The following is a 21,251-nucleotide window of genomic DNA, read 5'->3' as shown; positions in this document are numbered from 1 at the left end:
AACCTGTAGTAGGTAAAGGAAAAAGTGATAATTAGGTCACAGAAAGTAAGTAAAGAGTGACTAGACTTATGTTCTGATTTTGCTTAGGGATGAAGGTTCTCAGAAAAAAAACATTTCCTCTTATTCTGAGTGTTTAAAAAATAAGAACAAAAAAACCCTGTTAGGTCCCACAAAAGAAAGGTGAATGCCAATCCTTTCCTTCTTGTGCCACATAACTAGAAGGGAGAGTCTCTGCAAAGTGTTACCCCAACCTTAAGGAAGGGAAAAAGAAAATATCTACCTCACCAGTACTACAAAATTGCAGGACGTGCCTGTGTCACTGTTTCCCTCACCACTACTCCCCATTGTACCCTGTTAGGTGGGATCACCTGTATTTGTAACTGTGGTGCATCTGTACGGGCCAGCGTGTACTTCCCGTGATTTAAATTGGCCGGTAAATCAGCAGGGATGTTGCTTTTAAGTGTGAAAAGATGATTCAAGAAACTGCTTATGATTGTTAGTATGTCAACAAAAACGTAACAGAAAAAAACCACAATGATACGAATGACAAATGATGTGAAATGATAGGGACATGAGGTTTCTGTAAAAGAAAATAATGTGTTCTTCTAATAAGATGTTTTGAGCATGTCAGGAAAATCATGGACTTAAGAATCAGTTGAAATTTATTTGGTCTTTAAAAAAGCCTTTGGCAAAGCTTCTCACTGAAAAACTGCCAAATAAATTAAGCAATATGATGTACTACGGCACATTAAGAAATTCACCAAGAGACAGTAAAACAAAGGGTAGGAAGGAATCAGCAATTTTAAGCATGACAAAAGGCTAACAGAGGGGTGTTCCATTACTAAGAGTGGAATTGTGCATATTTTAGCAAATGTGATCTGCACAAAATGATGTCTGTGGGTAAGAGAACTGTAGATGATACAACCTTGTGTGCATGAATCAAGATTAGCAAAGGCAAAGCTTGAAAGGAAATGAAAAGGGCCTGGCTGACAGATAAACAAGGGGGCAAATGAAGTTATTGTTGATAAATACAAGGCACTGCACCTTGGAATCAAGAGTCTAATAATACACCTGGGTGTTTCATATAATGAACTGTAACTACTGATGGAAGATATCTGGGTATTGTTGTAGACAGTTCAGTGAAAACCTTTTCTTGGCATGTGCAGCACTGGTTTAAAAGTACATTAGATATATGAATGTCAGTAGAATAAAACAGAAATAACCCTGAAAATATTACAATGCTATTATTAACATATGGTATGCTGCCACTTAGGATATTTACTTCTGGTCACTGCATCAAAAAGCTGTATCAGAAATAGAAGGGATTTTAAAAGCTGGCAATGAAAATGATTAGTGGGATGGCAAGAACTCTCTTTGAAGAAAGAAGCTGAAAAGAATGGGACTGCCAGGTGTAGAAAGGAGATGTGATCAAAATAATGCATGTGATAGAGAAGATAAATCAAACAGCCTCTTTTTTTCTTTCTTGTAATGTGAGAACAAGAAGGCAGAAGAGAAACTGAAAGAAACAAATAAAAAAAAGATAAATTGGACCAATAGATGATTTGTACCCAAGTCCTCAAGCTAGGCCTAAAGTTTGTAAGGAGTATATTATTCTGTTGAAAATAGCTGTGTACGTCATATCAAGCACACACTGAAAGAACCACGAAATATCATTTGAAATTGGGAAGACTGTGGTGTTAAAATAAAGATGATACAAGTACTTTGCACAGTCAAGGAGAATATCCGTGGCTAAATGAAATAAACTCAGTAGGTAGAAGTCCTTAAATGTTTCTGACACAAGTCAAATGGTAGTTTTATGGGATTTTGAAAGAACCATTCTCTCTGAGCAGGTTGTGCGCTGTGGTGTGTTGCAGCGTAATTCAAAGAAATCAAAATCTGGCAGCAGCTGGGCTTAGGCTGAGACTTTGGAGAAAACCTGTCAGCTGCCCTCTTGTCTCCTCCTGCCTGTGGTTCTTGCAGGAACAGCCTAGTTGAGTCTAAAGAGGACATCTGATGGTTTGGGTAGCATTAGCACAGCGTAAGAGCCCTTCCCTGTCTCACGGAGGGAGAAGGCAGCTTTTTGTAACATTGCATGACCTGGATCTCCCCTGTGGCTTTCTGTGTAGCTCTACAGGGTTTCTTGTTTCTTATTCTGCAGCAAGTAGTTGCTGCCTTGACTTTCCCCTCCAAATAGCACAGAATGGCAATTCATGGCTCTTTCAGCTGCTGTTGGATGAGAAAATAAGGGTTAGTTTTTCCTTTAAAGGGACTTTCATTGTTAGCTTCTATTTCTAATAGTGTTCAAATTTAAAATAAATATTATTATTTAGTTTTGAGAATTAAAAAAAAATATAAAGTCTTATGGTGGGACTGGACCCAGGACGCTGGGCACTAAATATTGAACTTGCTGTTTTTTTCATGTATTTGGGGTTTTTTTTTTTGTAGATATAAAATTCTTCCTTTCAAACCTCCAAATATTTAGGTTTGAATTCTGTCATTCCTTGGCTGCAAGTTATAAATGTATTTTATTTTATGAGAAATCCATTGGTGGTGCTACTATTGTCTTGGGGCAGGAGAAAATTCCAAATCAGATGAATCAGTCCCCCATATTCTCATCCATTCTCAAAAGATATTGCAGGGGTGGCATGCCGTGCTCCTGGGAAGAGAAGGTGGGCTCCCACACACTTTGCCACCTGACTGCAGCGGTGACAGCCTTCAGAAGGCATCATATTGATGATTGTGATAAGGGGCCTCCAGAAGAAGTGGTTAAATATGTAGGCAGGGAAATGTTGATTGAAGGGGATCCTGGAGAGAAACCCTGGCACACAGAATCTCAGTGGGTGTAAGAGATAAAGTTGCCATGGTGAGAGTGCTTGCTACCATTAGTACATCTCGGTGCTCTTCATGAAGAAGAGTGCTTACATACTGCTGTGCTCACAGACCATCCTGTTTCCAGTAGTGTAGACAGACAATCTGGTTGGCATTTCTGTGGTAACCTGTTAATATTTAGAATTTATTGTGCTGCTATTCTTCTGCAAGGTTGTTGCTTTAAAACTGTCTTAGGTTAGCATTAGCTTCTAATATTTTTTTTGTTGTCAGGTGCAGTTATAAGATTCCAGAATTACTTTGTCTGTAAATGTCATGTTTATACGATACTGAGAATGTCAATCTGTAAAGCGGCTGGCCAAGAGAAAATTCTCTCTTGCTGTCTGTTTGTTTAGTACCTAATCTCCGGAGCCCTTGAAGAACTACTGAATGAAAAGTTACACAGCACTAATGAAATGGGTCTTCCTTGAAAGCAAAAAAAACTAGAAGAGAGATGTCTCCCAGCTTCACATTTTAGCAGACCTGAATTTAGGTCCTGTGTGTGTAGAGCTTGCAGTGTTGGATATGAGCTTGTGACTCAGTTCCTCTTACGATATATAGAAAATTAACTGAGCCAAATCTACAACCATGGGAAACTCCAACCTGAATTTTGACAGAGATGTGTTTGGGAAATGCTGCTGTTACCCCAGAGCCCTGCAGTGTCTGCACCAGGGCTCTCGGGATCTAGATCTCAGCTCTTCAGGAGACTGGAAAGTGCTGAAAGCCTTAGCTAAAGCTAGGTTTTCCAGGCTCCCTGGTGTAGAGCTGAGCTTTGATTAGAGCTGGAGTTCTTGGGGCTTTTGGACTCCCAGGCTGTAGCAGCAAGCCTTGGATCCCTGGCACAGCTGGCTGCTTCTGAGCCAAGCCCAGGGAGCGGGAGGTAGAGTGCCACTCAGTAGGGTAGGGAAATCACGCTTTGTTTGCCAGGAGTTCATCAAACCTCTTCGTGTTTCAGGTGAAATATTTTGCATTCAACAAATTGCCATTTTCCAACAAAAATCTGTCTCACTGAAATGTTTCCAACCAACTCAAGTCACAAGTGAAAACGAATGTGTGGAACTCAGTCTGGTGCCAGTTTGTCCTGATCACATGTTCATCAATTAGTAAGGAAAAAAATTATGTATTTGCCAGTCTTTCTGCAGGGAGTAGCCCGGAGTGCTACTGTCAGGATTTAAAATTAATTTGTGAAACTATAGGGAAAAAACTTTTCAATATATCTGCCACTATTACACTGGGCTTGATTATTCCTTCCCTTTCATGAGTACTGTGTTAAAGAAGAAATTGTATAATTATATAATTTATATTAATGAGTGTGTTCAAATAGTATGTAAACCATTACATATGGATGGATGGGTTGAGTTCTCTTTAAAAGGTGATCAGGATCGGGCCTGAGGATACTAGGCATTGTAGTTATACTGGAGCATGCAGTCTCTATGAGGAAGAGCCTGCAGTCAAAATATGAGGACAGTAGATTAACTGTGATCATTAATTGACTGATAAAATAGAATAGACGGCAAACACCATCTCTCATGCTTGTATTTTATAACAGAGCTGTTTATTTTCTGGTAGAATTAATTTGCAACACAGTCTTTCAGCAGCGCCTTGGTAGTGCCAGGTGCTGTGTTTTTACTCTAATGATACATGAATTGATGATGGACATTGCTGTGCAGGTTGATTTTTTGCTGGATTGTTCTGAACAATTGTTTATGAGGTTGCACGGAGTGATCATGCTTAGTAGATCATTTAATAGATAGGTGTTTGTTTTTTAATCAAGAAAGCTACTAGTTATAGCTTGGAAGTCTTTTTATGCACTGACAGGTCATCAGGATCTGTTTGTAAGAACTATTTGATCCAAAGCAGACTTCATCATTTCCATGCTGCAGAAACAGATGTTCCTGATTTTATTTTTTTTGAGTCTGATGTTTATGTTCTTTGACTTATGTGTGAAAGAATCCTACTGTTGTTAGTGCCTGACCTCTTTCCAAGTGCTCAGAATGAAGAATTTACTCTGTTAACGTTTTTTTTTTTAAATGGTGTGAGAAGTGTAGAGTTGAAATTTCTATAATGCTAGTAAACTGTTTCGCTTAATACATGCTTTTATCTTTCACCTCTTGAACCAGGTTCATCAGCACCAAGACAGGGGTGAGACCTTTCAATGCCAGCTATGCCCCTTTACCTCCTCCCGCCACTTCAGCCTGAAACTCCATATGCGTTGCCATCAACATTTCCTCAGGACAGAATCCAAAGTGAAGGAGGAAATACCAGAAACTGAGGTGAAGGGGTCACCACAGCTAAATAGTGACTCCTGCCCGGGACCACAGAGGGAAGGAGGTGGACCTGACCTTACGGGATCAGCATCTGTATCTAAAACACCCGATGTGGCTGGGCAGCCCAGTGGAGGTATTCCACCTTTACTAGTGAAGGAAGAGCCCAAAGATGACAATGGCATCTCAGCTGCACCTTTTGCTCTTAGCACTGTTGACAGAGCCCCCAACCACACAAAGCTGAAAGACTCCTCTGACTTTCTGGCCAATACAGCATCAGCACTATTCAGCCAAGACATCTCTGTCAAGATGGCATCAGATTTTCTTATGAAGCTGTCAGGTAATTGAGCAGCGAGTGGCAGCATCAGCTGCTCCTTTATGGGCTAAGAAACACTTTGCCTTGGGTTTGCTAAGTCATGGAATTGCAGGGATTAAAATGTTGCAACTTCTTAACTTACAATTTCTTGTTTCTTCTGATAAGGAGAGGTGCATGACGGAGGGAAGAGGGGAAGCGGTGAGAGGAGAGAGGGATTTTGCTGTTTAATTTCTGGGATTGGGAGTGAGAACTTTTTATCCAGTTTTCCATGTTCGTTGAGAATTACCTTGGCAATCTCATTTGGTGTGTTTTTCAGGCATGCTGAATACCTGTAGTTCTCTTTTTGAAATCACTGAGGCTTGCCCAGCATGTTAGAAAATTCATCTCTTTAAGTTCTCTGCCTTTACCCATCTGTTAAATAGGACCAATAAAGTATTGGTCACCTTCCTCTAGGAATAGTATTTGAGGTCTGACTAGTAAATATGTGTGAAGTATGAATGTTACTGCATTTCTTGATTATTAACACTTAAAAAAAGATAGTCCTAGAGATTCATGAACAGCTTTTAAATTTTTTTACTATTTTAATTGAAATCCATATCTAATGCAAAGCATGTGTTAATTGTGTTTTCTTTCACTGTCAGATTATTGCTGTAAGAATGATATTCATATGTAAGACTGAAGTGGAAGATGTGTTTAAGGGTGAACCTATTATATTTTATGTGCTCTTTTATTGATTTGACTGGACACTTCAGAATTGTGGACGTGCTGGGGGGGATGTTCTATACTAAATGTTTTCCAAATTGGCCTTTAATTTTTAAAGAGAAAGAATTCAAGAAAAATGTCGCTGAAGAAACTTCTGTTTCACAAGGAGATGGCAGTCTCTATGGCAAGTTTTAGACTTTGGCGATAGAAGACATCCTTCCTCAATAGAGAGTAATTGGTCACCTTTTTCCTTTAAATGGAATGTAAGTTGTATTTTAGCAAATTTTATTGTCAGGTAGACTAAGGAATTAGTTCTGTCCTAATGCCATTGCCTTGGTGAAACCACAGCCATTTATTTTGGGAAGGATTGCTGTCCTTATCTGCCCAAACTTTTATACCTCTGGCATTGCAATTCTGTGGGGAATAGAGTGGAATGGGAAAACACAAGAAACCAAGCCTGAGGCTTCGTGGAGCCAGCCAGGAAAAGACCTGAGGACAAGCAGGACATGGGCTGGCACAAATGGTTTGCTGTGTGGGTTGGAAGAAGCCAAAGAAACCTCCCCTTTTTTTAAAAAACAATAGTCTGTTGATATCATTTATTATTATGACCAACAAAAAATGAGTGAGGATGAGTCTGGTTTGATTTGCTTATATGGTTTTTTGCTTGTACATTTTTTTACTTGTACATTTTTTTAATTGAGTTTCAGATTTGGACTCTATATGAAATCCATTTTTTTCATGTTGTCTGACAGCTGTCCCGTATATGTTGTTGTTCTGATGTCTATCTTAAAATTTGGGTTGCTGTGCACTAAGTGGCTCAACACACCAACTGTATTGATCTGTAGATGTTAGTGCTCATGATGGCTGCATGTAGCAAGAATGAGAGCGGAAAGCAGGAGAGAGGGGAAAGCCTGAAAGCTGAGAAAACATACAAGATTTTGATGTGTTGTTTTTCATGTAGCAGTTGATGGGGAGCTGTTTACAGTTTGGCAGGCGGTCATGTTTTCAATGTCTGATCTATTGGCATCAGAAAAAGGATACAAATGTACATCATTCATGCAAAAGGCCTGTGCAGTTATTTTATGGTGACTTACTAAAGGTCTTGAAACCTGACTTGTATGCACTGTTACCTAGCAACATGTTATAAAGTCACTGGGGGAGTGAGATGTATCTGTAATTTTGTATGTGTGCATATTTGGATGAAAATGTACTGCCAGTCACCAAGTTTACTGCACAAGAAGAGCAATGTTAAAAGGAATTTCTTTGCTCCTGAGATTTATATTGTGTTATATACATTTAGCTCATGCTTTCCTCCATACAGTGTGCATAAATTTAGAGTAGAAGTAATTCTCTTTTAGCAAGTTGGCTAAATATCTGCTGCATTTTTCTGAGTGCTTGCTGTGCTGAACCAAGTTCGTTTGAGTGATTTCTTTATTACAATACTCTCGTTAGGCCCGTCAGAACTTCAATTATTGGCCCTACCTTTTCAATGATATAAATCTTTTGACATCTCAAGTTGTGTAGGCCAATTGCAACAGCCAACACAGATTTGTCGAGACCAAATTATGTCAAAACAATCTAATTTTCTTCTCTGACAGGCCTTGTGGCTGAGAAGGAAGCAGTGGATAGATATATAGACTTTAGAATTTGGCATTTGTTCTTATTGAATATTGATGGTTTAAATGAACATTTATTTTTGCTTGCCAATATTTATTGCTCCTCTTCTTGGTTGGTGTCAGTTTGTATGCCTCCAGTTTCATGGGAGACCTCAGGGCCTGTTGGGTTTCATTTCTATGCAGTTTCAGCCTCTTCTTTTTCCAAGCGTGTAACACAGAGGAGTGCTTGTCTCCCTTCAGACCTAGGAGTTACAGTTTCCAGAAGTTTAATTGGAGCGCCTAGCGTGAAAGACAGTACAAAATTGGTGTTTACTAATGATTATGAATTTTAAAATTGAATCTTAATAAGCATGTATATAATCTTCACTCTCAGTATTATTTCTTACTGTGCAACGCAGTACCTTTCTAGTCTAGATGAAGTGGATATCAGATGGTTGGAAAACAGTACACTGAAAGTAGTTCACAGGCAAAAGAGAAGAGTCACAGTCAAACGAGAACTGTAAAAAAATGTGCAACTGTTCATCAAACAAATACAAAATACAAATACAAAACCAGGAACAACTACCTAGGTAACAGTTCTGTGGGAAAGGAACAGGAGTTTTCTTTCTGTGGGAAAGGAACAATGTCATACTGATACTAAAAAGGAAGTCATTGTACTGGGATGTATATACAGAGAAACAGCCTCAAAGAAGGGGGAAATAGTCCTGCTCTTCTCAGTCTTGCTGAAGTCCCAAGGTTTTGGCACTATAGTTTATGAAGAGTGTGGACAACTGGAAAAACTTCAGAGGAGAGCAGCAGAAATGACTAGAGGTTTAGAAAACATGTCCAGTGAGGATGGATAAGAGGGAGTGAGTTGTGAAGCCTATGGAGAAGAGAGTCATTAATAAGCCTTTAATGCATAAAAAGGTTGTTACGAGAGAAGGACATAATCTATTGGTGATTCATCCTAATTAGGACCAAAAAAAAAAAAACAGGTTTATGCTGCTGTAGGGTTTAAATTGGCATTAGGAAAAATCTTTCCAAAAGTTGAGGTAGTTAAACCTCTGTGATAGTTTGGCTGGAGAGATTGTGGCATCTCTGCTACTGGAGAATTTTAAAAACAGGTTAGATAACCACCTGTCAGATATGGTTGATCACATATTAGGCAGTAGGATGGGCTAGATCTGTGTATGTCAGTCAGTGAACCATAGGACATCAGAAACAGTTGTAAGAAATTTCAGCTGAAAGAAAATAAGCAGCAAGCTTTAGAGAAGCAAAGTGGGGAAAAAATTTACAGATGTTCAAAGTTAGACCTGATTTTGACTGGGTCAGAAATGAATTGTGATGACACTGCTCAAAATGTCCTCTGAAATTTTTTCAGAAAGGCTTAAGAGAGCTTAAAATTCAAAGAGGTTGAGAAATATTGGTGTGGGTGACCTTTTGATGAGATCCTTTCAGCCCTAATTCTGTGTCATTGCTTGCCAGAAAGATTTTTAGTTACGTGTTCTATGAAATAAGGCATAACACAAATCACCAAATGTAAATCTAAAAATAAGTCGTGAAATTTTTTTCCAGATTCCATTCTCTAGGTCCTAGTTTAAGGTGGGAGATGCTTTTAAATTCACCAGAAATTTAAAAGTGTTCTCTGAAATTTTATTTAAACTTGAAAAGGGTTATTGTTTGTAAAGACAATTAGTAGATGACTCAACATAAAACCAGAAGGATATTTAAGCATGGGCATGTTTTTACCTTCAAATCTTCCCCCCTCTTATTTCAGTAGGACTGCTTGTATGCTTTAAGTTGCCTGAATACTTTGATGGATCAGTGCTTTGCCAGAATGTTTTCTTTCCCCAGTCCATTAATTCCACATTGAAACTTTGTAAATGCATTCATATCTTAATTTGCAGAGTATTTGCTTTTCCTGTTTCAAAGGTTTCAGTGGCAGACATTATACAACACATCTCTTTAAATACTGATGTCCTTCCACCCACTTTTAAGGCTTGTTTTCTTTTGTAATAAAAAAAAAAGGCTTTCACAGTGATCCAAATTACAATGGCCGGTGTACTCTAGTGAAGTTATTACTGTGCCTGTGTTATGTGCTGCAGTTACTTTTCATAACATTCAAAAATAAATGAATCCCATCAAAATGAATGGGATTCTTGCATTATTGATCTCAAAGGAATTCTGTGTGGAAACAGTAATTGTAAAGCATACTTCATTGCTGGCCTCTTTCCCCCAGCTCTCTGTGCATTGCTCTAGAAAGCATGTCTCTTCATCTTGTGATGATGTATATTACCAAGTGTGCCCTGCTTCTGCGGTTCTGTTGATGTTCCCCAAATTACTCACATGAAAAAACTTTAAAATAGAGGGGAGGAAGGAGAGATAACATGCTGAGGGTTTGGGACTGGCCATGTTAAACAAATGAGAAACTATGTTTTCTCCCAGTTTAAGTCTTCTCTCACTATCATGTGAGGAGTCAAATCTTTATTTTGGAAAAATAATGCCACCATGGGATTTTGGTGACTCCAAAGTACTTGGACTTTGCATTTATGTTTTGTTAGCTGATTCCATTAATGGAATAATGAAATAGTAAATCATCAGACAGCTACATACAAAATATTAGTAGATTAGTTAAGTGATCACTTAGATTATTTGTTCTGTTTGGCTCTTCAAAATTGCTGCATTCCTTAAAGGTAACACAAGCAATTTGAAATGTTTTAGCATTTGCCATTGACAGTGCTGAACTGACTGGCTAGAACTCTTTAAACAGCTATTTTTAATAAAATAAAAGCATGTCCAATTAAGTTGTTATAATTGATGTATTTGTACAGCAAGTTCCAAGGAAAAGACCATGCCTATATTTAGGATTCATAGTTTATGCCAGAATGTAAAATTTCAATTAGAATATGTAAGCGCACAGGACTGGCAATTAATAAGCCATATCCTTAATTTAAAAATACTGTGAATTCCATAATGCTGCTGTCAGTGTAAATACCCCTGATGTCATCAAAATCTTTTTGAAGTGTCTCTCCAAATTCAAATTTTCATGATTTCCATATAGACCTTTAATTTAAAATAAAGCTGAAAAAGGGCAATAGCATGGCTAATTAAAACTTGGGCAAATAAAAGCTTGTACTAATCTTTGCCACTGATATATCACCACCTTTATAATCTCTTTTCAGCAATTGCTAGTCTTACATCCACAGTTTCCTGACATCCTTAAAACCATACACATCATGTTTTACACCTTGAAGGAATATCTAGAATTTAGCATGATAAAGCAGCGTAGACTGTGTTCTAATTTAATCATTTAAAATGCAGGATAACAAACTGCTTTTTTGTGTACTCAGCCCAATACAATTTAAAAGAAGACGTCAATATTATTCTGGGCCAGCTCTGTGCTTACACTTTAGTTTTAATATCTACGCAAACTCTTGTACTTGGAGTTTAAGACTAGACAAGACTGATGGCTCTTTTTCTTCCCTGATTTACACTATTACTCTGGGCAGAAGTTCTAGCTTGTGAGCCTGTCTGTCACATCTATCCAAAATGGGAATTGAAGACATTGTTAGTTCAATCATCTCTGTTTGGTTTGTTTTTTTCTTTCTTAAATATAAAGGTCAGTCTGTTGGTGTTTCTCTCCTCTGTTTCTGTTCCCTTGTAGAGAGAAGAAATTTCCATACTGCAAACAATTCTTTCCATAAGCAACAAATTTCCCTTTGCTCCTTTCACTCTCTTCCCTTCTTTTCTCCAGCTTTTCCAGAATTTTACCTATTCTGCTGTTATTTTGATTTTTACCTGGAAGGGAGAAGATGGTCTTGTCAGATATTACAACCTTGTTTAAGCAGGTGGGACTTTGGCTGTATAACAGACATCGTGGGGCATGGGGGGATGTGTGGTCCTACAGGTGCTTTAGCAGTTTGCCGAATTCCTCCATTCTACTTGCACAAGAACATTGTGAAATTTTGAGGGGACAGTAGCAGGACTGGTCATTCTCCAATGCTGTGTCTCATTTTGCTTGACCACAGCTCCTTAAATGCAAAGCGGCTTTAGAGAAGATCAGCATAGTTTGCTGGCCTTTTCTTAACCTCTGCTTACGCATTTTTGACATACTTAATCAAGACAGTTTAGAAGACCTCGTATTTTAAGTGGTGTCTGGAAGCCCAGAGGTGGCAAGTCTTGGCATCATCATACTTCTCGTGATTGTCTATTCTGCCATTCCACTGCTTTGATAAAAAGAGATGTTTTAATGCTGAGCACTCTTGAGTCATAAGTAGCTTTTTCTTTGATAGTTCCCATCCTCTTCCTTGGAGCCTGATAGGTTAGTGTGTTTGCCTGAGGGCAGAGTAGAGAGCTTTGAAAATGAGATGTAATTGAGTTAGCACTCCCAGGAGGATTAGGTAACATGAGGTGCCCTGGGACAGATTAATACTCCAGGGCAGAAGGCACTAAAAAAAAATGAGAGACCACTTAGACTGTCCTCACAGAAGAACAGTATTTCTCCTTTTTTTGGGCCATTTATAGTGTAGACAGCCTCTGTTTAATAAGTTGAACAAAATTTATCAGTCCAATCGGATTGTTGTCTGGAGATTCTCCAGCAGGTTCCAATTGCATAGATTTTCCTTACAAAGCAATTAGCTCACTGGTGGTGGTTTCTGCAGTGTTTGTACCCCTTACTCAGTTCCTGAATGTCATCAAATATAAGCCATAGCCTCCATGCAGGATGCCAACACCTGCCTGCACATTTCAATTACGAGAGTGAAAATAGTAGAAGACTCAAGTCATACCCTTCATCGACAACAGCTGCCTTCAGGATGACAACGCCCAGTGTTGGGGAAATGTGTCTTCCAAATACTGCAGAACTGATCTGTTAAAGGTCCTTGGTTTCTTTTAGCCACTGCAGCTCCCAATTTACCACCTGGAAGGGAAGTCTCCTTGTGTCAGCCAGATGCTCTAGCTGTCATAGGACCTGGATAAAACACTGGCCTTTCTTCCTCAGGTCGAAGTCATGCCATGGTTCTCTTGCCATGGTGGCTCTGAGGAGAATCACAAAGGGAGTTTTTCCTGCAAGACCTCAAAGAGACCAGTTCAGTTTGCAGTGCCTTTTGGAATGTGTCCTCACTTTCCCCTTTTCCCTCAGCTATGACGGGCCTGCTCTCTCTCATCTTTGTAGCTGTAGTCAGGCATCACTTGTAAAATAATATGATGGTGCAGTGGTGTGCTGCGGCGTTTTCATCACGGTTCCTTTTGACCCAGACTCTGTAGATGCTTTTCTCATGGCCTCTTTTGTGACAGCATTTTTGTTGTGGATTCTTTTTTCTTTCTCGTGGTCTTTGCTCAGACAGATGGAACAGTGACCAGCTCCTTGCTAATTGTGACTTGTAACATTGAGCTTGGCTTGAAGTAATCAGCCCATTTTTCCTCTTTCAATTATAAACATTTTAAGCATTTAGAAATCCCAGTAAGTGGACTGATGCAGTTAGCAGCTTCCATCAGAGTGTTTCAGATTAGTGGCAGATGCCCAAAGCTTTTCTTGTGGCATTTGGCAGTTTGAGAAAAGTGTTATAACTTTCATCATCTACTTTTGCCAAATGGATGAAATGATTCCAGTTGCCAGGAAGATAAAAATCAGCCGTCTGGAATCTTCTTTGATCTGTTCTGTTTGGTTTTTTTCTGGATATGAAATGGAGTGGAACAAATGGAGAATTATCAACCCTGCTTGAGAGGCTGCTGCCTGTTGGTTGCATTTGCTGGGTGGGTTTGGTTTTTTTTCCTCACTGTGTATTTCAAAATTAAATTGCTGGGTTTTTGGGATTCAGTCTGCAGGCAACACACATCCTTCAGTCTGTTCTCATTGGAGTTCAGAATGAAAGTAAATTAAATAAAAATTAAGTATATGTATGTGTATCTATTTTTGTATGTAGATAGATGATGTTATTCATTCTGGGGAGTAATAATTTTGTAGTTCAAATATACTTTAATGGACTTCAGCATCATCTTTTTAATCCTTGTCTAGTTCTAACTTTTAAAAGATTCCTCAGTCATAGGGTTTTTAAAAAAACTGGTCTCGGTCAGCTTTCATTTCCCTTATTTGCAATGTTTTTTCTTACATCTGTTTGTTGTTCTCCCTAATATGACTAGTGGATTCATCATAGTTGCTATTTCCCATGTGTTAGCAATTTTGCCCATAATTGTGGATCCAAGATGGGACAGAGGCAAGAGTGGTGGGGATTTTTGTTGGTTTTGGGATTGTTTGGTTTTTTGGGTTTGGGTGGATTTTTTTTTTTCCCCCTCTAGTTTTAACATATGGATCTGATAGACTGGATAAACTCCCCCCTTTTTTATTTGCCCTTCTATTTAGACTTTATTTACATTGGAATCTGCTTTAGTATATTTCAAGAAAGATTAAAAACCCCATTAATTGAAGCAAAAGCCCCATTAATTGAAGCAACTGGGTTGAAACTGACCTAATAGTTGTCCGATTTTGTTTGGTTTTGTTTTCTGGGGGAAGAGAAATGAAGTAAATTAACTTCTGTTGTTGTGATTTGTCTACAGTTAAAATGTTTGATTTTTGGAAAGAGTGGTCAGTTCAAGGAATGTGCTGTCAGTTAATTAAAGAAATAAAACCCTACTACTTTCCTAATTTATTAATTCTATCTTCTGTTGAAAGCAAAGCAGCTAGAGTAGGCAGAACCAGCAACATAGGTGAGAACAATAGCCTGGGTTTCTTTCCCCCTTCACGCAACACTGCCAAATGCACATCTTCAGGACTTCCTCTGGATTGTGGGCCCCGACCGTGTTTTACATTTCTAATAGGTGATGTCTTGTAGACACACAGTGACAAACTGAGTATACAGATCTTATGAAGAGCTTGTTTACATTATGGCTGACGTTATGCTGGTAGACTTGTTGTCAGCATAGTTTTAGCATTGTTATCCCGGGTGGCGGCTCGGAAGTGTGAGGGAGCAGTGGTTTATAGCAGTGTGTGCTGTCACAGTAGGAGAGCTAGTGTGTGGGGTAGGGAGAGAAAGGGAAAGTGAGATATAGGAAAGGAGGGAAACTTGATGGATGCCCTGTTCAAGTCATTCTGGGTGTGTCACTGTCATGAAACTATTTAAACTCTGATGTGACCTACCTTGAATTTTTGGTTCGCTGAGCTATTAGAACTTGTCTGCATCTTTGCAGTTTGAGAATACCCTGGGATGAAGAGCATAGAGGTACCACTTGACACCTGCCCTTGGATTAGGTCAAACCGGCTGCTGCGTTTTGGCTTGGTGATAAGAGGGTTTAATAAATGCTAATTTCTTCCAAAAGTTCCCCTTTTGATCCCCTTTCTTGTGGTAGGGGAATCCATAAGGCATACTATAGCACCTGACTCTGAAAAATGTTCCTAGTTTAAGACTGTGATGTCACATGAATTCTGTTACAGCGATTCTATTTGTGCATGGTTGTTTTTACATTGTTATTAACCTGGCTTATAACGGACCACCGTGTGTGGTTGCAAACTTACACTGATCTATGTTTGTGAGTTTAATATCACCTCTGTATTTTAAATGGTAAAAGTGTATGCTGACCTCGTCTACAGTGCTTCCTCTACTTCATTTTCTGCCCTGGTTCATGGGCAGAAACATAGTTGGCTTCGCAGGTTAATGATTGTTCTCAGTGGGTCGTCTTTACCTTTTCACTCAAACTCATGTTTCCTTTATTTTCTGGGACAATTTGAATCAATACCTTCTTGAATTGAATAAATTAAAAAGATTTTTTTTCTCCAGGTTCTCTGAGAGAGTTCAGGCAGAATGTTGTCTATCAGTTGCACTCAGCTCCTGGTGGAGGTATTTTTTATATCAGTAGCAGCTAGAGTGGCATGTTTTAAAAGAGAAGGAATGCTGAAGGTAGTGTGGCATAAAAGGTTTGGGTCTTCTTTTTTTTTCTGTCTTCTTTCTTTCTTTTTTTTTTTGGGTGACCATTCATCACCCCAGGTCAAACCCCAGAATAGACTAAGCTAGAAAGATGTAGGCCTGGATAAAGAAGATAGATGGATTATTATTATTTTTTTTTTGGTAAGTACCTTGGTAAAGTTAAGATTGGTTTGAAAACCTTAATCTGTATTTTGATGAATTAAAACATGCTTTAATGTTTCATATTTCTGCTTTTGCTCTTTTTTTTAAAAAAGGAAAAAGCAATTCCTAATAGTAGTAAAAGTGCTTATAAGTCGTGTGAAAATTACATATATAAAGTAATTTAATTTCGGAAGTAGTGAATAGCACCAATGTGTATGTGCATGCTGCTTATATGTACACTGGTTATACCACTTACTTTAATCTTGTTCTTTGGTAATGGCTTGCCAACCAATAAGAAAGGAGACAAATCAAACAACCCTGGAATATAAACTGGAAAGATGCAAGTGTTGTGTTGCAGGGTAATGTAGCTTTAAAAAAAATAATTTAAAAACGCAAAGAAAACCACAAAACAATGGACTGTGAAAATGAACAGAGCTCAAAGTAGCAAACAGCAGTGTCTATTTGTGATAAAGATGGCAATTGTACCCTGTATTTTAGGGCTGAGGTCTCTGGGAGGTGGTGAGCACTTCACAGTGGGATGCAGGAATTCAGGTTCTCTAGGAGTCAGATTTTTGGGGGAACTGCTGAGAAGGAGAGTACCTGAGGAAGTAAGCCAGGAAAGTGAGGAGCTAGAAAGTAGGTAAGAAGCAGTGAAGTGGAGAAGAAGGTAGACCAAGGGCTTAAGCAAGTGAATGTTAGAGATTTTGTTGGGTTGATCTGACCTGTTAGTACCCTTCCCCTTCAGTTGGATATTACCACCTCTTTGATATGCCAGTTCCTTGACTTTTTCTGATCCTGTAATGGTTTTATAAAACAAACTGCTCTCTGCAGCAGGCAATGCACATTGACTTCTAATGCCCCGCTGTAGCCTGTGAAAGGGGTGGTGGGGTACATCCTTCTTACGTGGTCCAGGTGAGATTTGACAGAGCTCATCTGCAAGAGTCATGACGGTAGGCAGGGGATTGTCATGTGGAAGGAGGAAAATATGTTGGAGAGGTAGTGAGGTAAATGGTGAGAGCTCAGAAAGATAACAAAATGGGGACGATGCTCTATCTTTCATATTTGTGGAGACAGAGGTTTAGAGAGGTGAGAAAGATGTAAATTCATCAAAATTTGGAGCACTGGACAAGTCATTTGCTGTGTGTTACTAAGAACTTGAAGTGAAATTTTGAACAAGAAAAAGCCAGTAAGGGAACAAAGTATCTTTAATGGTCAAACATAAAGAATTACAAGAAGAGCTGCTGAAAAATAGTGCAACTTCTTTAGGCTCCTGTTTGTCATGCAGATTACCTGTGAATTTATATTGCTTGGGATTGAAAGTATTGGTTAAGAGATGTTCTTGGTTTTATCCCTTCAACCAAACGCAGCGCGAAGGATCTACTGCTGTCAAGGGATATTGGAAAGACTGTTCAAGAACAACATTGTTCGGTGTGTAGATTTTAAGCAGCCCCAAGGTCTCACGACCCTTCTCTGAGGCTGTGCAGCTGCTTACATGGAGTGTTTGAAAGGATTATTTTAAACTTGCTCTCTTTACTTTATGGATGTAGAACCTGGAACTCTAATAGCATCTTCTAGTGCAGGGCTGTCTTCTGAAAATCACTCTGTTCTTTTCCTTAACAAATACCAACTTTTAGGACCTAAGAATTTGCTGTCTTTTCCCCTTTACTTCCATCTTAGTTTTCCTATCTTTCTACTCTTTATCTCTTGCCTCTTTTCCATTCTCTAAGAACTCAATATGTAGTACATATGGGCTTTACCAAGTTTGCCCTTATGTGAAACGATGTTTTAAATTTCCATCAAGCCTATAGAAGACCTACAAAAATGACCAGGGGAATGCTTTTAGGAGAAGTAGGGGCAAAAAAGTGAGAGGAGAAGGATGGTTTCTTGAGCTCTGGTACATGCAGTTTTTGTGTTTTGCAACTGTACCTTTGTAGAAAAGATGCAGAAGTTTGTTTACCTCTTGAAGCATCTTTGAGTACTGCTTGACATGCTTGCTTCCCGTACCTGCTCTAGCATTTCTCAGGTTATGGTTTCTTCCTGTTACTAGCTGCTCTATGATTATATATTACATAATTCTTTCCTTCTCTTGACAGCTGCAAATCAAAAAGAGCCCTTGACTCCTAAATTTAAAGTGAAAGAGGAGCCTAAGGATGAAGAAGCTGCAAGTTCAGCCTTGTCTCAGTCCAGCTATGTGTTCAGCCAGGAATCCGAAGCCTCAGCTTCAAACGTCTCTGAGGAGAAACTCAAGCCACAGGAAGTGCAGGCAAATGTGATGAGGCAGGACATGTCTGTCAAGGCAGCATCCGAGCTTCTCATGAAGCTTTCAGGTACATGTTCAATTTAGTAATATTCAACTTCTTAATTTTTTTGTTTTCACGTATGCTAGCAGGGTTACCTTGCAGAAGAAATGTTTGGCTTTAGTAGCAAGTGAAGGAACAATTGAAAAGGTCTGTCTACAGAGGTTTATATACATAAGACATCTCAGTTTGGTCTGTCGCCGTAGTATCTAATTATCTGTGCTCTGGTTTTCAAATTAATGACTACGGGATAAGTCAAAAGAAATGATGCCTTAAAGCTTTTAGACTTTGTCATTTTTAAAATGTACCAAAACATGTTAATACCAATTTATTCACATGTCACTTCATTAACATCATAAGAATGTGTGTCTCTACTGAACTATACCTGACATGGCTTTATAAATGATGATTTTTAAAACCTTTTCTTTTTTCTGATGATATCTTGTACTCAAAATTATAAGATACACGTTAAAAAAATAATGTAAACTGCCCCAGCTTTCTGCTGTTAGGGAGACTACTTCAACTTCCCTGCACTGCCTTAGTGATACATCCTTCTACCAGACAAGTAGACAGTATGCATGTGTATACACATGTACTGTTACAGCTGGAGGGAGTCAAATAAAAAATGTATGTTTTGCTAATTATGCTTTGTCTAACTCGGAATGAAGGTTTAATTTTAAGGGAAATTAAAAGGGCTGAATTCTCCCAGCTGCGAACAGGTTAAGTGAATGACAGAAGGGCTTTGAACTTCTAATAGACTTCAATTTTTAGGACCAAGACATGAAAGTCAGTCTGGGAGGCTGGGTTTTGTACTTCTGCACCTAAACTGGATCAGTTAATTTTTAAGTATTCTCCAAAACTGGACAAGACTTATTTTTTTAAGTATGCCGAAGTCACACAAGGTGCCAGTGGAAATGCTTACAAGTTTAGTAACTTCTGAGATCCCTGCCAAACCTATCTGAAATTATTTGGCTTGATTTGGTACTGTCAACATTGAATTAGAGCTCAAATTTATATCTGAAAGACTTTAACTGACTGGGATCTCCCCCATAAATTCTAACATGTAACTAATTCACCCCTGTTCATACCTGCGCGCTTTAATTTGCAGAATTTGAATCCTCAATTTGCAAGCCTTCTGTGTTAATGGTGCAAAAAGTGCTTCCCAGGTACAAAAGTTGATCAGAGCAGACGTTTCCCAGTTTTTCACGTACTCCCGCATACTAAACATTTGGTTATTGCTATAGTGTACTGTTGCTGCTGGTAACTGGTTTGAGTATGGTGTTCTGGTAACAGAACTTTACAGTCTGATGAATGTTAACCTGTGACTTTATTTTTCTTGGTGCATATAAATTTATGTAACTATTTTCATAAAGAAGGAGCTCCATAACTTAATGATTTCTCAAGTACTTCAGAGACACTGGGGTTCTTGATTGTGAATCTTGAATTCGGCACTAGCAGGCTGTGATTAAACAGTTCTATTACGGACTATTATATTAGAATATTTGTACCTTAAATATCTGTTTGTGTGAGTGAAATCTGGCATATATAAAATTTTGGTCAAGTCTTCAGTCACTTCTGTTGGGAACTCCCAGTCTTTAAAGGTTATAGTAAGAAATACACTAGTTTAACATTTCTCTTATGATCTCTTAGTGATGGAGCAGTTTTTGCTGATAGTGGTCTTTTTGGTTAATCCGTAGATTAGAAGGTAAAGAATTACTCTAGGATTTACTCAGTATTGTCACAGTTGGTATTCCTGAATCAGCCAGTGGGTGGGGTTATACCAAGTTTATCACGTACACTGTTTTCAATTTGTACTTTTCTGAATTACCATTTAAAGCAGAAACTGTAAGGGAAGAAATCCCTAAGATACAATTTAATGTAGGACAAATATAAGAGGAGTATCTAAGGTCAATAGCCTCTTCAGTGTTTTTTTAGTGTTTACTTATCTGGTAGAATACTCTGAGATCAATATTGACTTTCGAGTTTATCTTAAGCGATTTTGCATTCTGATTTTGGTGATTGAGAAATTAAACAATTAAGCCACTTCTTTATTCTAAAGTGAAAACCTTCCTGGTACTGGAAGAAGGAAAAAAAAAAAAAAAAAGAATGGAAAGGAATGAGTCTGTCTGGATGTTCTGCTGTCTGTGGGAAATCTTCAGTCAAGTGCCCTTATTAGATTTGATATATTATATAATTGGGTTTAAGTCAGGTCCTTCCGGGCTCTATATATTCTTGGTAGAGACTGAATGGATTACATCCTTGCTTTGTTATTTTCACTTTCTTCTGTGTAATACTAATTACCAAAACCTGCACTGAATACAAATTCAGCAAGGGATTTCCAACATAATAGTATTTCTGCATTCCTGACATACATGCTTCTGTTATCCCCTGAGCAATAATATTGCCAACTGTTGCAGCCTCATGGCAGCCTCTTGGGATTTAGGCATAGACCTTGCAGTCCCTTCATGTGAAGGATACGCTGGGTTATATTTTTCACTGGGAAATCTCTTTTCCCAAACAGAGGTGCTTTTAGCTGAGCTTGTCCAGTGTAGCGGAAGGCCCTTCCAGCTCTGGAGCCTAGTTTGGGCTGGTGCATACTGTAAGAAAGGCACTGCAAATCACCAGCCCCTATAATGGAGGGGCTTGTCAGCCACTCTAAAGCTAGGAAAACTTAGAATATTAAACATATTTTACTGTAGTACAACATTAACAGAAATTTACTAGTTGTCATTGTAGAGGTAGATATACAGAAACAATAGAAGAATCACACACAGCTGTCTATTTTAGTTCCACTACACAAAACTCTCTTTTCTCATTAAGCTAAAAAGCTGTCAGGACACAACTAGTGTTTAAGATCAGGCCCTTACCCTGCTTATTACTTTGGTGGGAGTTGGACCTTATGTGGAGAAGCTTTATACCAGTTTTTTCTCCACTGTTCCACTGAATCTAATTCCACTTAGATTCAGATGTTCTACCTCACAGTTCACAAACTTGATACCTAGTCGTGCTTCCTCCAAAGGATTATTCAAGATGAGAAGGCTAATGTCTCTTGGGCATGTCTAGGCAGAACCATTTCCATCCAGATAGTCAAAAGAAAACTTCCTAAAACTGATCTGCTATTTAAAAATAAAGGAAAGAAGAATAATTTTGGA

General features: G+C 38.6%; 1 protein-coding gene across 6 annotated transcripts in view; it reads left to right on the top strand.

Annotated features, from left to right (window-relative positions):
• Positions 1-21,251, top strand: part of ZNF827 (zinc finger protein 827) — a 111,882-nt gene that overhangs the window by 36,953 nt on the left and 53,678 nt on the right. For all 6 annotated transcript variants that reach the window (XR_012623208.1, XM_074823759.1, XM_074823760.1 and 3 more), the window contains 2 exons: positions 4,986-5,469; positions 17,896-18,129. Coding sequence is in view for 5 of the 6 variants with exons in the window: in XM_074823759.1 (XP_074679860.1) it covers positions 4,986-5,469; positions 17,896-18,129 (718 nt within the window). In the remaining variant the exon portion in view is untranslated. The remainder of the gene's footprint in view (positions 1-4,985; positions 5,470-17,895; positions 18,130-21,251) is intronic.

This window comes from Strix aluco, chromosome 4 (assembly GCF_031877795.1).
Source record: "Strix aluco isolate bStrAlu1 chromosome 4, bStrAlu1.hap1, whole genome shotgun sequence".
Lineage (NCBI taxonomy): Eukaryota > Metazoa > Chordata > Aves > Strigiformes > Strigidae > Strix > Strix aluco.
This window is presented reverse-complemented; position numbering and strand designations above follow the sequence as displayed.